Here is an 18258-nt window from a genome sequence, read left to right as displayed (position 1 = left end):
TAAGTGGCTTACCCCAGGGCACTCAGCTTGAAATTGGCAAGCCAAGGTGCTTCTACAATGCATCCTGATAAGGGCATCTCACTGGCTCTCATGGCTCTCAGTCTATATCGAGGGCCCAGTGTTGCCCCAGACCAAGAGAGGTGGGGGGTATCTCAAAACAGAGGCCTAAGGCCAAGATTCTGACTGAGCCTGGGACTATCCCACGCAGCAGCTGGCAAGGAGAAGGGGCACCAGCTTTCATCTTTTGGAGTTTGAGGGGCTGAGCCAAGCACATGGGGGTGGGGGTGGGGGGGGTGGCAGGGTGACAATGGAGAGAGAGAGAGAGACTTAGGGACAGAATCCAGATGGGGAGGAGGTTTCTGGGAGAAAGGATGTGGGTGGGGTTGGGAGCACAGAAGGGGTTTCTGGCAACATGACCCTAGGATATGGAATGGGTACTCAGGGCTATGGAAGGTCAGCTTAGGGCAGAGTCCTCGGTGCCTGGGAGGTGCCAGGTGCCTTGCTGCAAGGGAGCCAAGAAAGACACCCAGCCCCTATCTCCCCAGTATATTCTCCATACCTATGTGGTGCATTTATAGCCCTGTTTTATGGATGAGAAAATTGAGGCCCAGAGTGGTCGAGTCACCGGCCAAAGCCAAACACCCAGGTGGTGGCAGAGGCAAGTCCAGAGTTGAAGTCTGGGATGCTTCCCTGGATGGTGGATGCCTCCATAGCAGAGGCCGGCAGAAGCGTGACACGTGGGACGCAGCCTTGGCTAAGCGTCCGAGATTCCGTGGTTCCCCGGGTCTGGGGACAAGAGGTGACTGCTCAGCGAGCATCGATTCAGTCTCCATTGGGACGAGGTGGCCGTAGAAATGGCCAGGGCTGCCTTCTAGGACTCTGTGGCCAGGTCCTTCCCGGGGAAGGTGATGTCTGTGCGTTTCGCGCTTCTGCCCTCTCCAGACTCTTGCCCTCGGCGGAGGAGGGAGGGGGAGACACAGCAGGGACAGGGCCGAAGAGCTCATCCTCGCTGCTGCTCTCTCACATCAGCGGGCTCTGCTTGCTGCCCTTCAAAGCTGCCCTCTGGCTCTGGTCTCAGCCCGTCCGTCCTGAATCAGGCAAATGCCCAGCCCGAGCCTCTCGCCACACGGCTGGTGGTAAGGAGAGAGGTGTGTTTGTTCTGTCATGGGAGCTGTACAAACAGCTTCCTCAGCATTTTTATTAATAATTCAGCCCGTGGCGCAGGGGGTAGGGTAGGGGGGGACAGAAGCTGTGGGGAGACAGCCGCAACAGAGACCATGTCAGGTAGAGAGACCTGAGGGGAACCCAGGCGCCCTGCCTCCAGCCGCGGCCTAGCAACAGAGCCGGGCGGCCTCGGGGGCCCTGTTGAGGAGGGTGCGGGCCTGGTCTCTGCTCCTGAGGGACAGAACGTCCCTCCCGGCTCGTGCTGCTCCGGAAGCTGAAGCCGAGGTCGACCCGGGACATCTGGGCCCTAATGACCACACCAGATCGGAAATAGGCCTGAGGGGCCCACTGTACTCAGTGTGGCATTCCTTGGGGGAACCAGGGGCTGCAAGCATTTCCTGCCACGTCACGGAACCCGGGGACAAAGAAGCCGCACAGCACAGCGTCACAGAACGAGAGGCTGTCTCTGGGCCCCCCTCTACTGGGGGGAAGGGGTAGGGGAGAGGCAGAAAACCAGAGGCCCGGGCCCTCACCTTTGAGGGACCTGACCTGAGGGCAGAAGAGGACTGATTCCCACCCTCTGATCTCTTTTCTCACAGGGCCCGCTCACGCCGCACACTTCATTTCCTGCCTGTGCCCAGTCCTCTGTGAGTGCTCAGGAAACAGGGACTCACAGTTGGCTTGGCTCTGATTCACGCTCCAGCAGGAGAGAGCAGCCTTCAAATGCAGCAGAACGGTTCGAGGTCAGACATCTGGAGGAACTTCCTTGACAGGCAAAACATGGCACTGAGGAGTGTGTTCAATATCTACCAAGAATAAGTTTCTATGTTCCGAGTATCATTTTAAGTGCCTTCCCGGTACCATTTCATCTTTGTGACAATTGAAGGGTATAGGTGGTGTTTTTCTCTCCGCCGTGTGGATGAGGAAACTGAGGACCAGTGAGTGGCGACAGGTAGTCTGCCTCCGGCCACACAGCTATGAATAGCAGGGCCACATAAGTCTGTATTCTTTCTCTTCCCCCATGATTCTGCATGCCCTAGACAGAGCGAATGAGGCCCAGAGAAAGGGCGTCTTCAGAGCTTTCCCTGTGTCAGTGATGCAGGCAGGAAATACAACCCCGCTGAGATTCCCGATGTCCCAGAGCCTCAGTTTCCACCGCCGTATCTCATGAGATTTATCCAGTATGTCTGAAGGACTGTCCATCTCTGACGTTCTGGAACAGTGGCTGTCTAATACCTCCTGGGAGCGAATGAGATTGGGATTTTTATGTTTGAAAGGGACAGACTGTAAGCTCTCAGATGGGAGCAAGCACTAGGCCTGCTGGTGAATCTCATAGTGGTTGGCAAAAGGCTGGAGCCAGCACCAAGGGTCTCCTCTCGGTTCTCCTGCCAGCTCCCTGGGCTGCTAGCTCTGGGCCCTTGGCTGCCTGGCCAGTTCTTTCCCCCTATAGAGACTTTGTCTCCACCATCTGTCGCCCGAGTGGTGGCCTCTCAGAGGTTCCGTCCCCGCCAACTCTGAAAAGCTCCATGATTCTAAATGCTTACAAAGATCTGTTGAGTTGCAGTGATGAATTCTGCTGTCGCCATCTGGACTCTCAGGTCGATAGGTGGGCAGATTCCTGGGCAGGAACCTTGCTATGTGGTGCCCGTTGATGACATGAGGTAGGGGTGGGAAGAAGTGGGCTATTTGGTCTTTACCAGCTAGAGCGCTGAGAGGGGCACCTGTGGGAGGGGGGTGGGGGAGCAGGAACAAGTCAAGACTGGAGACCCCGGAGTCCCAGCCTGTTGGCTTGGCTTTCTGGGATTTGCCAAAAAGGAGTATGTGGATATATACCGGATTCTTGGCTGCATGTAGGTAAGGACAGCTGCAGGGTATATGAAACATAATGGCCCTTGAGCAGGGGACGAGGGCTGAGATTTCTGGCCAGGGACTAATTATGGGCTAAGATCTTCGGATACCTTTTTTTTTTTCCCCTTCCATTTTTAATTAGAACATTCAATCCAAGGAAATCTGTTCTGCACCGGAACACTCTTCATGGAGGTTTGCTTGGGGGAATTTCCTTATCTGTTTCTCAACGGAAAAGCTGTGGGTGGAGGTGAGTGAATGTGTGTATAATAGGCTCCATACAAGTTCAAGGGTATGGGGTGTGTGTGTGTGTGTGCGCGCGCGCACGCGAGAGAGAGAGAGAGAGAGAGAGAGAGAGAGAGAGAGTACTGGGGGAGATTGAGACAGGTTTGGCCCTGTGGGTGCTGGCTGCCTACTTGTGCTCTGGGAAGGTGGAGGTGTGGCTAGTTGTGAGCTGTGCAGTATAAAGTCAGTTAAGTGCATTTGTCCGGGTGGGATGAGGAATCTTGATTTTAGCTCACCTTTGAATTTCATTCACAGTGGAAAGGAGGGCAGGATGCTGTAGCTGGGCCAGGGGGAAGGGGAGATGCTTTGCCCTCCTGCCTAACCCCTTCAGTTTAGGGTAGGGGCGGGCCCCTTACTGTGCAATGCTTCAATGTCTGTATCTCCTGTGTTTGTGTGCCTGTGCATGTGTGTGTAGGGGGGAGGCGGTGGTGTGGTTGATTAGGTGTGTATGAGTGTGCAGGGAGGTCTCTGTACCTGAAACCACCCATAGTTCAGTTCCAGGCTTTGAAACTTTGGGGGAGAAGGGCCCCTTCTCCTCTCTGCCCCAGAATCAAACACTTGCCATTCTAGGGTTCACCTGATTCCCACTGGGCTGAACTGACAGAGGAGCTGAGAGAGCCAAGAGAGCCAAGAGAGCCCCCAGGGTTGGAAGGAGGGAATTCTTTCTTGCCTTGAAGTGCTGGGATCCAGGAAAGGGAAAGGGGGCCAAGTGAAGGAGCAGCACAGGAGAGGGATGGATGGACGGCTGAAATGTCTGTTTTCTTCCTTTTTTGCGGCTAGGTTGAGTGAAGAGGGTCACTAGGTCCAGTCTGCCAGTGGGGGTGGCGATTCTGGTCCTCCCTGCCCCAACTGTGTTCAAATTCAGGGGATGGCCAGCGTGGCGGACCCAGGCTCAGCGCTGGCAAAAAAAAAAAAAAAAAAAAAAAAAAAATCCACTCCTGGTTTTCGCGCACACCAGCCCGGCTTCCCGGGCCCGCCGCGGTGTCGAGTCCCGAGCTGACGCCCTCGAGCCGCCACCAAGCGGAAAACCCGGAGTGGGTTTCCACGCCTTTTGGAACGGAGTCAAAGGGCACCTCGGAGGAGGCGGCCGGCTACCCCGCCCTGCCGGATTCGAAGCCGCTGCCTTCGGGGGCGCGCCGGCCGGGCTGGTCGCGCCAGTGCGGCGGGTCCCGCAAGCTCGCAGGACCCACCCGAGGGCTCCGCGCCCTCCCCGCGGGGGCCGCGGGCGGGGCGCGCGGGGCGGCCTTGGTGCCCTCGGGGCGGCTCCGGGCGGCGGCGGGCGCGGGCTGCAGTGCGGCGGCGCGGCCGGCAGCGGGCAGCAGCGGGCGCAGGCGGCAGCGGTGGCGGTGGCAGCGGCGCTCGGCAGCGGGCGGGCGGCGCCGGCGGTGCCCGGGGCGCGCTCACACACGCGCTCACACACACACATACACACGGCCTCGTACACACTCACACACGCTCCGGCGCGCACACGCGGCGCGCAGGCCGGAGGGAGGAGGCTCGGCTCGGCTCGGCGGCGGCGGCGGCGGCGGCGGCGGCAGCGTGCTCGGCGGGCGGGCGGGAGGGCTGGCGGGCGGCCCCCGCTCCCCGGCTCCGCGGCTCGGTGCAGCCCGCGAGGCCCCCGCCCTCGGACCCGCCCCCGGGGGTCGTCCGGCCCCATGCCCTGCAGCGGCGGCGGAGCAGCGCGCGGCCGCGGGAGGCTCTGAGGAGCCCGGAGGGAGCCGGCGACGAGGGGACCATGTACCGGGACCCGGAGGCGGCCAGCCCAGGTAAGCGCGGCCCCGCGCGGGCTGGGGCGCCCCGCACCGGCAGGCAGGACGGCGGCAGCGCCGGGCGCCGTCTCGGAGCCCCGGCCCGGGAGCCGCACAGACTCCCTCCCCCCCACCCCCCTCCACGAGGTCATCCCAGCCCCGGGGGCGCGGGCTTGAGCTGCAGCGGCTCGGACCCCGGCCCCCGCAGTCCGGGCGCTGCCAGGCTTGATGCCCGGCGCCGGCTTCGCAGTGTCCCCACAAGGACCTCCCCCCCTCCCTCACCCCCCAGCAGCCCAAGGACAACGTGTGTGGCGGAGCGAGGAGCCACTGCCCCCGCGGGAACCGGGCAGTACCCTCAAGAGGCACCCCTGGGTCCCCAGCACCAGTGCCCCCGGGTGCCGGGGCTGGGGGACCCCGGGAGGAGGATCCCAGGCAGCTTTGGGCCAAGGTTGTGGGCACCGAGGAGCAGACTGACATCGGCGGTGCCAACTGTGAATTGAGAGGGTGCCAGGGGGCAAGTGGGAATCTGGTGCAGCAGCAGGGGAGGGGGGCTTCGGAGAGGGAGGGTGGGGAACCGCAGGAGCGTGGAGGAAGGAGATAGGAGTACCTGAAGGGAAAGAGAGCAGAGATTGGCGAGATTGGGGGTGCCAGGGGAATGTGCTCCAGGGCTTGGGGGGGGGGTAAGCAAAGAACCCCAAACTCACTCCGGTCCTGTCAGGGGAGGGAGGGAGAGAGGCCGGCTCCTTTGCCTTTCTCCCGAGGGAGCCCGGGGAGTGGCCCGGGAGCCCACGTCTGCTTGGCATCCTCAAAGCCAAGCCGAGGAATCTTTCCTCCTTCCTGGGGAAATTGCTCTGCCGTTTCCTCCTTGGCTCCTGACGCCTCCTCACACGGTGCCCACCTGTAGGCAGGTCCCCTGCAGCTCCTGCCCAGGCTGTCTCAGCGCCCACCTGGGGTGCCCCACCCCAGACCCAGCACCCCACCAGTCTGCCAGCTCTGGCAACGGGAGGCGGTGGTGGCGGCCGGGGGGGGGGGGGGGAGGGAGGGTCTCTGCTTCTGGGTTTCTCTGTGATGCTAAAAGCCAGACACCCGAGCCCAGGACTTGCTCCCAAATGAGGAGCCTCCAGGCTTACTGTCTGACCTCCCAGAGTTGGGGGTCCTGGGGGAAGGGACAGCTCTAAGGCCCTTCGCAGAAGGGGCCCAGAGCCCCAAGGCTTTTGAAGGCAGCCCGGTGGACACTAGCTTTGTCCACTCTTGTCCCAGCCCCACATTTGTTCTCCCTCTAGGGGCAGCCTCAGCCTGTCCCTGCCTCCTGAGGACTCGGGCTCTCACCACCATCAGATCACTGCAGCCCAGTGAGTCCTCTGAGCAGGACCTACTGGGTGCCAGGCATTGCACTCACTCAGCACTTGGGTGTAAGGGTGAGAGAGACTCAGTCTCCCTCTCTGGAACCTCATGCCCACCTATGAGTGTCCTCGAGGTGATGGCTGAAGGGACATGGCCTTTGGAGACCCTTCCCTTCATCTGTCTGAACCCAGGTCACCGACCCTGGCATCTTCCCCCAAGAGGCTGCCAGCTTCCAGCGCTTGGACCAAGGGCAGAGGCATTCTCTTGCCTGGATCACCCTCGAAGGAACCAGTAGCTTAGTTCAGAGGCCAGCTCTAGGGTATGAGAATGGAAGGGGGGGGTACAGTGAGGACACTCCCTGCCCCCTCACTCTGCCATGCTGGCGGCCTCCCCTTTCCTGGGAGGAACCCAATGGCCTGGGTCTGTGCCCTCATCCCCTCTCCCTCCTCCCTCTTTCCACCCACGCCTGGGCACCATGACATCACCACTCCCCAAGTACCTCTATCCCCTCCATGGAGGCCAACTTGACGTACTTGGCATCTTCTGGGCGAAGGGCCTGGAACCTAGCGCTGCCCCTGGCACGCTGGCAGCCCCCAGGCCTCTCCCTCTTCCCCCTCCTCAAACAGGCCTCCCCCCGGGGGTGGAGACCTGTGGTGCCCAGATGCAGGTTCAGGACCCTCCAGTGCCAGGGGCAGGGATAGCACTGACTGGGAAACAGGCTGGGTTGAGGTTCACATCTCTCTGGTGTGGCTGTTGGTCTGATGGGGCCAGAAATGGGCTGGAGAGGGCAGAATCTGCCTATGATCCTGGTCCCCTGGGGCTCTCTGAGGGGCCCGAGTCATCAGTCTAGCCTTTGTACCCCCTGGCATCCCTGCCCACCTCCTAGAATCCCTACACCTCCTGCCAGACTACATCTCCCCTCTACCCCCAGCTTCCCTCAGGCCCCTCCAGACTCTGCTCCCCCAGGGAGGGCTCTGGGTCCCCCATTTCTGTCCCCCACCTCCCCTTTGGCTGGCACCTGGTGGGAGTGAGATATGCAAATTAATTCCTGTGTGACTCAGGCCCCTCCTTCTGGTGCCCCAGGGGCCAGTACCTTGTCTGTCCGATCCTCTCTTCCCACTCCCAGGAACACCTGTGGCCCAACCTTTTTACCATTTTCAGTCTCCTATGTTCTCCCACTTCCCAGGCTGGTTCCAGAGTGTCCCCGAGGTACCCCCTCCCTTAGCCAGCTCACTCTGGTCTCCACAGGATTCACCCTGCCACTGAGACCCTTCCCGGGAGTTCCCTACCTACTTGGGCCCAGGGCCCCAGGCACTTCTGGGATCTGTCTCTGCAGAAGCAAGGGACTGTGGGAAAAAGCCAGAGCCCAGTGAAGAACGAAGACCAGCCCCCTTCCCACACATCCCATGGGCTTCTGCTCCAAACTCTGTCCACCCTCCCCCAGCCGTGCCTGCAACCTCCTCTCTGTCCCCTCTCTGTGCCCTCCCCAAGGCATGCGGCCCTCTCCCTGCCCTCAACCATCATCCTGTGTTCATCCCGAAGCTGGCCTGGTCTGGCCTCCCTGTGTCCCTTGGACCCAGGCCCCAGGCCGGGCAGGGCCTCAGCAGGCCTGCAGGGGTCAGCGTTGCAGTGGGCAGGCCAGGCGGCTTCAGGGAGGGAGGAAGGGAGGGAGAGGTGACCTTGCAGTGAGTGAGCGCACAAGGCCAGAGAGGGAAAGTCTGGGCCAGTGCAGCAGGGCTGGGAGAGAAGTCCGATCCTGAGGCTGCCTGCCCTTCGAGCTTGTCCCTGGGGGTAGCAGTACTCCAAGTCTTGTCTGGCCCACCTGTTAGTAGGCCCTGGCCTCCACAGCAACTCTGCCACAAAGGTCATTCTTAGGGAGTGTAGGGGACACAACGCATGGGGCAGTGGGCCTTGGCATGGTGGGTATCCTCTCTCAAGGCAGAAGGATCTGTGAGATTGTCCAGGCCAACTCTCCACCCACTGGGCACAAGTTAAGGGCAGAGGCCATTGGGTGATTCATGGGGCAGGAGTTAGGGTTATAGCTGAAAGGGCCACCAGGATTAGGGACCAGGGTTGGGGTGTGGCAAAGTCCGATGAGGCCTGACTCTGACCATTTTGCTGTCAAACTCTAGCCCCACCCCTATCTACCCCTCCACCCCTCCACACCACACCTCCCCCCCCCCCCCACCGGCCCCATCTGCACAGGCCCAGACGGCCCCAGGCTTGGGCCCCAGGCTAGGACTAAAGAGCAAATGATCTCCCAAGAGGCCGTGACCGGGAGTGCGGGCCTGGGGCTGGGCAGATCTGAAACCCTGGGTGGGTGGGATGGCTTCTGTGGGCCTAGTGCCCCCAAACTGTGTGTTACTATGGAGACAGGACCCTCCTGGGCCTTGGGTCATGCTGTCTGCTGACCCTGTGGGAATAGCTTGACCAATGGGACTGGGTACTCAAGAACTGGGGGCTGGTGGGGAGGGAGATAGCTGCAAAGCCCCTCCCGGTTGGGGAAGAGAGGCTACAGCAGGCTGGATTGGGGTGGGAACACGCAGGCCAGCAGGTGACAGGTGAGGGACAGCTGGAAGGCAGGGGAACAGGTGGGTGTCAGGCCCTAGGAACCTGGGCCCTGCCCCTTGCCGACCCCGAGCTTGGGCCCAAGGCGCACGGAAGGCAATATAGAGGACCAGGGAAGGGCTGTGCCCCTCCGCACCCCGCACCCCGTCCAGCCCAGCCCAGCAGGAGGCCTTGAGGGAAAGGCAGGGGAGGAGTGGGCGGTTCCTTCCCTGTGGCACCCCTCCTTTTCTCCCACCCCCACTGCCCGCCCACTCTCTATTCTCTGAGGGACTTTGAATCCTTATTGAATCTGATGGACCATTTTCAATAACTGCTTCCCCCAGGGGAGTGAGCAGGGAGAGGAGCAGTGAGGGGGGCAGGAGGCCCAGTCCTGAGCCAGGGACTCTTGGCTGGAAGGGAGTCTTTGGGACCGTCTCCTCAGAGGCACCAGTGCATCCCAGGTGGGTGTGGGCAGCTCTGCTCTGTGGGCAGCACCCAGCAGGTGGCACATGAGGCCGGTGAGGTCAGCTCTCTCTGTCGTGGCGGTCACTGGTCTGGCCAGGTGCCGGAGCCAGCCCGTGCCAGGTCCGGCCCGGGTGCCCGCCTGCCTTGCAAGGGAACCCCAGCCGGTGGTGCCAGTTCCACGGACACGGAGGTGCCTGACCGTCCAGGCAGTAGGGGGGGCAGCCTTGCTGGGCCCCCGTCCAACTCATGTCTGGAGGGCATGGCTTTGGTCTCACCCAGCAGAATTCCCCAAGGGTTGGAACGGAGTTGGCAGACAGCTTGGGACCTGTGGAAGGGGCTGGATGGTGCCCAGAGCGTGCGCCTGGAATCCTGGACCCCGTTGGTTTGGGAGGTGGGCTGGCGGTCTTCGGGCCTGCTCTGGGGGGCTCTGTAACAGCTCCCACCTGGAGGGCCCCCTAGGAAGGGGTGCGTCCCCTGTGGGGCTGGGCGGGGCGCTTGGATCAGGAGCCGGGATGTTTGGGGAATTGATGTATTCTTGTCATTGAACGTGTGGGGCCACAGCGCGGGTGGAAAGCGAGGGCGGGGCCGGCGGGGGAAAGCACTGTGCCGTGTGTACCTACGTGCGGGTGCGGGTGCCAGCTGGACTGGGTAATAGCTGCGCTCGCTCGTCTGAGTGCCGGGCGGGCTGTAAACAGCAGCTAATGAGTGTATTTGTAGTTAGGTGCCTTGAGGTGCACGGGGAGTTGTGACGGAGAGCGCTGAGGAGGGCGCCTCCCTTGGCCCTATATATACCCAGGCAGGCAGGGCCTGTGCCCTCCAGGGGCCCCGCCTGCCCCCTGCCACACCCTTCCACCTGCTGGCTCTGAGGCTTCCAACTCCTGGGAGCAGGGAGGGCCTCACCTGGCTGTGCGACGTGCATCGGTGTGGGGTGTTGGAGCTTTGGTGGGTACAGATACGAGCATTTTCACGACAGCATGCGGGTCTGGCCAAGGGCACGTGCGCGCACGCGCACCTGTGTGTACTACATCCGATTCCCTGCATGTGTACGCGCCCCTCCTAACGAGCCCTGCGAGGAGGCTGCCCCCACCCCCATCTTGGTAGTGGTCCTGGCTCCTTTGATGCCCTTCTTGGAAGCCGCAGGAAGCTGGCGGCTCTTGGGCAGGCTTGGGGGGACAGGGGGTGACCTGTTGTATCCATCAGAGGAAACAGGAGGGAGAGGTCTGAGCCCCGGCCCCAGGGGGCTCCCACAGTTGCTACTTGCATCAGAGAAAGGGGAGACCTTGGGGCTTACAGAGAGCCCAGCCAACTCTCTGGTTCCAGAACCCTCAGGAGCCCGAGGAATGAGAGAGCAGGTGTGCCACCGGGCGGGGGCGGGGGCGGGGGGGTCAGCCCTAGTAGGTAGGGGTCTCACAGTGCTGGTTGATGAAGTGTGAAGCCTGCCCCCAGCCAGGATGGGGTGGTGTGGAGTATGGGAGACCACAAGGGGTGCCTGCGTGAGGCCCCGCATGGGGGGGAGCAGAGAAGAGAGCTCTGTGGCTAATGTGTCCAATTAAATTACTTCAAACCCTGCCGCGGCAGCTGCTCCCGGCGGGGCCCTGGGTACAAATTGGATCCGTCTCATTACCACGGGTGGTGTCAGCGGGGCCAGAGAGCGGTGGCCAGCTCAGCCAGCACTCGGCAGGCCTTCTCCCCCTCGCTCAGCCTGGGCCCCCGACAGCCCCCTTGAGCCTTTGCTCAATCCAGTACCCCCTCGGGTTTCCCAGGTCGTGCACACCTCCTCGCCATCCTGACCCCCGTCCCTGGCTGCCCAAGGGCCCCTCTGAGCCCTCACTTTCTTTCTCCAGGTATGGGGTTTCATGCTTTATAGGGGGTCCAGCGTAAGGAAGCCCCTCTCAGGTCACCCAGCACGTCCTGCGCCCTCCCTTGATAATAACAATAGCACAATAATAACAGCAGGAGCGCCTAGTATTTGCTAGGCACTCTGTGCACGTGCAGCAGGGGGTGGCTTGCTTAAGCGAGGTCTCTGGGGTCAAACAGCTATCTCTGAATCCTGGCAGAGACACTTGCTGCGCTGTCCCTGGAGCCCGTTACTCCACTATTCTGGCTTCAGTTTCTTTCTCTGTTAAATGGGTATGATGATGATTCTTATTTCCCCGAGGGTTGGAGGGTGAGGCTAGGTAAGGCGGGAAACATCTTTCGCAGAGAGCTCAGCACATAGTAAACACTCAGCCAATGACAGCTGTTATCTTGTCATTATCCTGCACCAAGTGATTGATGTCTGGGATGGGGGTTCCGGAAGCTCCAGGGAGGACATGCCTGCTTCAGCCCTGGTGGAGGAGGAGTCGGGGGGCGGGGGTTCCACTGAAGCAGTGTCAGTCAGCTACCTTCAGAACAGCAAAGATGTGTTGAGTGATCACTACGGGCCAGGTGCCCTTCTAAGAACATGACCTGTGTTAGCTCTTCTATCCACAGATGACTCTGGAAAGGGGGAGCTTGCAGTGAGAAGTTGGCTTGGGGTTCCAGCAAACACCAGCAGACCCAAAGAGCATGAGCTTTAGTCCGGGGCCTTGGGTTTTGAAGAAAGGCTAAGAGTTTGCCACGTGAGCAGTAGGGGTGAGGCATTCGGTGTGGCGGGGGACAGCACATGCAGTGGCCCGGAAGTGGGGTCTCGTTCAGTTGAAGCAGCACTGAGTGCTTGGACGTGGCCAGAAGGGAAGCTGTTAGGGGACACTAGCCGGAGTTGAGGCTTGGGAAAGGTAGGTTGGGCCAGATTGTGAAGGTCCTGGCATTCTGAAATAGGAAAACTGGGTTTTGTTTTTTTTTTTTTAATTAGGGCAATGGAGAGCCATGGACGACTTTCAAGCAGATCTCTATTAAAGAACTTTTAACTCTGCAGCAGTGTGGAGGGTGGGAGGCCTGGAGCCAGGCAGGTGTATGGAGCCAGAGTGGCAGGTTAACATATCTGTTCCCACCTTTGCCCGGCCCCTCCTGGGTCTCTCCCCTGCACAGGGCTGAGTCTGAGGCACCACGCCAGGAGGTCTGCAGCATTCAGCTGGCCTGGGGCCCTACCCTTGGAAAGCTTGTGGCAGGTAATGGGCCGTCAAGGGGACACCAGGTGACAACAGGTGCAGATGGGCACTGCCAGGGGACTTCCCTAGGGATCTGGGGCATCAGAAAAAGCTTTCCAGAGAGGGACGTAGAGCCAAGGTGGGCCAGTCCAGGGCCCAGGGGACACGGCAAATGCTCCTGGGGGTTGGATGTGAACCGCACCCCACACCACAGGCCTCTGGGCCAGTCCCTGGGAGAGCCGCACAGCTCACGCTGCCAGGCCTGAGCTCCAGAGCCCCACCAGAGCCAACCTATCTCCACGGCAACTAGGCAGGCACCTCCCTCTCCGTGCCCACGGCCCCTGGCACAGGGGCCCATTCACAGCAGGACTTGGGTACGCCTTCCCACTTCCCTGGGGCCTCGTCCCAGGGCAAACGCCCTCATAGCCGGTGCTGAGTCGCACACGCGTGTTGGTATTTGGGTCCATGTGCACACAAGATGTGTAACGTGCCCCCTACAGCAGGAAGCAGGGAGGCGGGGATGGTCTACACTGCCTACCCACCTTAGCTGGGGACTTGTTCCCTGGGGGTGAGGGTCAGGTGGGCACCGAAGAGCATGATGCCAGGATGATCCCTCAGGGGCCACGGCGAGGAAGGCAGCCCAGAGGAGTGGTTGGGCAGGGCTGCAGGTCGGGGAAGGTGGCGAGACAGAATCTCCCAGCAGGGCCTGGCGGGTCCACAGACCCCCTCGTTCTCCACGTTCAGCCTTGCATTTCTTCTTCACAGCAGTCCTGCGAGGGAGACAGCATTGCCACTGGTGTCCAGATGAGGACGCTGAGGCCGAGAGAGGACCCATCGGGGACCTGAAGTGTCCCACAAGGTCACTCAGTAGAGCAGGGGTGTCAGCTTCACTCCAAAGGCTGGGTCTTGACCACCAGGCTGCACTGCCCGGTGCCCCCCTAATCCCACTAGGATCCAAGCCAGCCCGTCTCTCGGCCCATCACTTGGAAGGGAGTGCTGGGAACTGGTGTTGGGACACAGAGGGGTCCCCAGTGCCTCCTTCAGTGCTTGTGGCATCCCCTAAAGCCTTTGTTCTCAGGTCCCTGGAGTGGGGCGCAGCTCCCTTCCCACCCTGTCTCCTCTCCCTCTCGGCAGGCTCAGTGGAAGGTTCCTCTCAGTCAAGGGGAGGCTCTGAGGAGAAAGGGAGGAACCCCTCACTCGCTGCTTGGCACCTGCCAGCCCTGGAGGAGCCTGATGAATCGGCTGTGTGTGGCCCCCCCCCCGGCCCCATTCCTCCCTCTCCAGCCCCCGCCTGGTTGGGGAGGTGCGAAGGAAGCGATTTCACAGCCTGTCAGCTGAGGCCTAAAAATACCCAGAACTCCGAGATGCTTGGGCAGGGGGAGGAGAGAGCAGGGACCAGGCTGGGGTGCTGGGGGGGTGCAACAATGCTAACTTGGCCAGAGCAGCCCTCACGGCTCGAGAGCCCTAGTCAGACGTGATGGGCAGGGATGCCCTACATCCCCCACCTGACCCCATTTCTGGGTCTTGAGAGCTCCGGCCCTCAGACCCAAGGGAGGGCTTAGTCTCAGACAGGAACCGTGGCACCCAGGCCCTTCAGAGCCTCTGGTCGATGGCTCTTTCTCCCTCTCCACCCCTGAGTTGGCTGGCATCTTTAGGCCGTGGGAGCCAGGCTGGGCCTGTGCCTGCTTCCTTCCTGGAGAAGGTGCCTGCTTCTGTTAGGGGAGAGGCGTGAGGAGGGCAGCGTGGATGGGGGTGCTGGCAGGCGTGCAGTGTGATGTGCGAGCCACCCAGGCACTGGAGGGGGGCAGAGGAGAAGGGGTGTGGCGGCCCGCGTCACTGCCACGTGGCTGTGTGCGAAAGCCTGGCACAGGCCCCCCTCCCCCACCGCCACGAGGCAGCCAGTGCCCGGAAAGGGGGGCACGTGTGTGTGCATGCGTGGGGGCCCGCTGGAGCTGGCCTGATCTAGGTCCCAAAAAGCTCATGGACACGTATGACCGGGCGGATGTAGCGAGTCCAGACAGAAACTGGGCGAAAGCCCAGGCGCAGGTGGAGAAGCATCAGCAAACACGTGTTGCATCCGGCAGACACATGAGGGTGTGTGTGCTTCCCGTGTGGAAACATGATGGCATGTATGCCCGGGCACAGGAACATGGGAAGGCCTCTCTGGGGCCCTAGGCAGGAGCTGGGAGGCTCATCAGGGAAATAATGGGGTTCATGGGGTGCCTGTGTGGCTCGATAGAGCACGCAGCTCTTGATCTTGGGGTCGTGAGTTCAAGCCCCACGTTGGGGGGTTGGAGGTTATGGATAGTGCATACGTTAATTAATTAAAAGAAATTGTAAGTAATGGGGCTCAAATCCCAGTTCTGCCATGTACTGGTTGGCTGTGTGACCTCAGGCAAGTCACTTAACCTTTCAGTGCTTCATTTCTCCGTCTGTAGAGTGGAGGTGATAACAGCACCTACTTCGGAGGGCTGTTGGGAGGATACGATGAGTTGATGTATATAAACTGGCTGGAACTGTGCCTGTCACCGAGTCAGCACCATGCACATACTAGCTCTTATTATCGGGTTCTCCCCTTCAGTGACACAGGTGGGAGCGCCAAGTCCAGAGAGGGCAAGTGACCTGCCCAAAGTCACACAGTAAGTGAGTGGCAGAGCCAGAGTTAGAACCCAGACTCCAGTGCCTTAGGACGGGGCTTGTTCAAATTTAACTTCATGAGACCGCCCCCGCTTTGGACCACAAGAAGTCCCTACAACACAGAACTGTAACCACATTGGCATCTGGGGCCTAGATTCTGCCAGGGCTGGGCTGGATCATGGGAACTTGGGGATCTGAGCATCTTCAGATAATGCCAGGGTGGATGGGTCCTCAGGGCAGTGGTTAGACGCCTGATTTAGAAACATGCCTCTGATTAGCCTGTGGACTTGGCCAATTACTCAGCCTTCCCGAGTCTCAGTTTCTTCCCTATAATGGAATAACAGTAATACATACTTTATGGGGTTATTGTGGGAAGAAAATGAGATCCTGCATGCAATGCTTTAAGTGACTGGAACATTGTGCCTAATAAATGCTCGGTAATGTTAGCTGCAATTATAACCCATGCAGAATGCTCCCACCCAGTGCTCCATAGATGGTGACTTCCTGGGACGCCCGGCTGGCTCCGTCAGTTAAGTGGCTGACTCTTGATTTCGGCCCAGGTCATAATCTCATGGTTTAAGCCCGGTTCGGGCTTCACAGCACAGAGCCTGCTTGGGATTCTCTCTTTCCCTCTCTGCCCCCGCCCCGCTTGTGTTCGCTTGCTCACTCGCTCACTGTCTCTCAAAATAAATAAACTCCTAAAAAATGGTGGAAAATTGCTTCTCTCTCAGCCTCTGACTACCCTTACTCCCTTCCATACTTCACAGGGCTTAGACTGCTCAGGGGCAGTTTGCAAGCAGCCAAGACCCGTCTCTGCCTCCTGTTACTGGTTTTGCCCAGAAAGGAACAGGACCCACCACTGGGACTTAGCCCCTGAGCCCTCTACATCTGGCCTCATCACCCACTTGGTATATGAACTTGGATAAGCACCATTTCCTCTCGGGTCCTGGCTTTTTCCTTCTGTAAATTAGAAAGGCTGGACCCCATAGTCCCAGATCCTCCTGGTCATGTTGCTGTGTGACCCAGGAGAGTCCCTGGCTCAGCTCACTGGAGGGGGTGGCAGGTTGACAGGAAGAGAGGTCGGCTGGCTTCCCTGAGTGAGCGGAGCATCTGGGGCCTGAGCCGACTGGTGGCCTGCCATCATGCCAGCCCGCACCTGTGGCTGCGTAGGAGGGCATGTGGGCCCGACTGGCTGGGCACTGACATTGGGGAGGCTCAAGGACGATGACTAGAGAGAGCCCTTCTTGGGGCCCTGGGAGCTGCCACTCCAGCCGTCCTCCCCCGCTCTCCTCCCTGTCTCCCCCGGGCTTTCCTTCAGCAATTCCTCCTTCCTCCCTGTCCTTCCTCTCTCCTTCTCCTTCCTGGAGTCTCCCAGTATCTCCTTCTCTCTTTCCTCCTCCAATTTAGTAATGTTGACCATTTTCCAGGGTGCCTCCTTCCTTCCTCTCCCTCTGCAGAGGGGAGATCTCTCCCCCCTCCTCTGTCTCTCAGTTTCCTGAGATTCCTCCTTTTTCCTTCCTACAACTTGGAAGAAATGTCCCTGTTTCTCTCGATCTTCCTGGCTGCCCCTGCTGCTCCTGAGCCTAGGTCTCTCTCTTACTCTGCAGGGGCATGTCTAGGCCCCTTCATTTCTTGTCCCCTGGCTCTCTCCCACTTCACAGGCCCTCCTTCCCCAGTGTCCCCACCTCTGCCTCCATTCTTCCAGTTCCTTGGTGCTCCGTACTCCTCCACCATCTCCCCTGCCCTCAAAAGTTTCCCAGCCTCCTTCAGATGATGGGGCTGATGGGGCTGAGCCAGGCAGTTTCTGTGGCTGGTGCTGCTATTCAGTACCTCAATAACCCCCCACCCCTGTGAGTTCAGAAAGGGGGTCAGCCCAGGGCCCAGGGACTGGCAGCCTTGCCTCCTAATTAGTAGGAAGTAATTGCCTGGAGAAAAAAATTTCATTTAGAATGAGACTCTGAGATTCCAATGTAAAGCAGAGCCAACTGATGGCCCCTGGGGACCAGGAGGAGAGAAGCAGCCGAGGTCAGGGTCTCGGGAAGCCCCTGGATCCCTTCCCTGGCTTGCCCCCAGGACCCCAGCCTTGCAGAAATAGGGAGAGAGCCCTGGGCTGGGAGTACCACCATTGTCATCTGAGTTTGGTTCCACTACTCCTTGTGTGACTGAGGGCAAGTCACTTATTTCTTTGTGCCTTAGTTTTCTGTCCTGTAAAATCAGAAAAATGCCTCGGTATCATGAGGGTTGATTCGGACAATGGCTATGAAAGCACTTCGCGGGCTGTAAAGTGCTGTGGGAGTGTGAGGTGTTACTGTGTTCCTCCAGTCTGCCCTCATAGGAGATGTGAGGATGTGGAGGGGTGGAGCAGTGAGGTTTCCAGAACATGGAAGGATGGTGAGGTGGATCCTGCGGAACTGAAAGGTTAAGGGCAGACAATGGGGTTTTCTATGGCAGTCTCAACACACGCCAGCTGCACCACCCTGAGTGGTCACCTCACCTCTCTGGACCCCACTTTCCTCATCTGTAGAATGCTGATCATCATGCTTCCTCCCGGGGAGGGGTTGTAGTTTTAAAGGAGATGAAGTCTGCAGAGCTCTTAGCAGTTCTTGGCCTATAGTAAGTGCTCAATAAATTATATTATCTGTATCTACTGTAATTGAAGACTGTTATCTTTACTCCCTACCTGGACCCAGAGAAGCTGTGATTTGGGGTATTGTCTTAAGGTGGTTTTATTTGTTTTGCTGTTTGTTTTTGGAAAGAGGGGGATTTCTACACCCAGTGGGGCTAAAATAAAGCAGTCCCTAGAAACACCAAGCAGATCTGCTTATCAAAGAGGCCCAACCTGTGGCGTAGGGAACAGGAGTGGGGTGAAGCTGTGGCCTTCTTCCCTGACTCCCACTTTCTCCTAGAGAAGGGCTTTAGGCAAGTTTCTCATCTGGGTGGGTGTGAGGTAGGGAGCCTTTGCCCTCAGGGAGGCCTATTACAACCCTTTGTGTTCCTTTTGGTAGGTTTGGCTCTACTGCAGGGAGGAAAAGTGTTTGTTTAAACTGATCTACCCCACCCTTCTGGGAAGAGGGAGCAGGAAGTTTAGCGTGGTCCGGGTTGACCACTGGGTTGAGTCTTTGCTATGAACCAGGCAGTATGGTGCCCCAAGGCGG

The 18258-nt window shown here is 59.5% G+C and overlaps 1 protein-coding gene across 8 annotated transcripts in view; it reads left to right on the top strand.

Moving 5' to 3' along the window:
• Positions 1–4866: 4866 nt before the first annotated feature.
• The window catches only part of SYT7 (synaptotagmin 7), a 62567-nt gene continuing 49175 nt past the window's right edge, over positions 4867–18258 (top strand). For all 8 annotated transcript variants that reach the window (XM_043581341.1, XM_043581336.1, XM_043581338.1 and 5 more), the window contains exon 1: positions 4867–5060. In XM_043581341.1, the coding sequence (XP_043437276.1) occupies positions 5030–5060 (31 nt within the window). In that variant the 5' untranslated portion in view covers positions 4867–5029. The remainder of the gene's footprint in view (positions 5061–18258) is intronic.

This window comes from Prionailurus bengalensis, chromosome D1, assembly GCF_016509475.1.
Source record: "Prionailurus bengalensis isolate Pbe53 chromosome D1, Fcat_Pben_1.1_paternal_pri, whole genome shotgun sequence".
Lineage (NCBI taxonomy): Eukaryota > Metazoa > Chordata > Mammalia > Carnivora > Felidae > Prionailurus > Prionailurus bengalensis.
The sequence above is the reverse complement of the archived record's forward strand: the minus strand, read 5'-3'. Positions and strand labels throughout refer to the sequence as shown.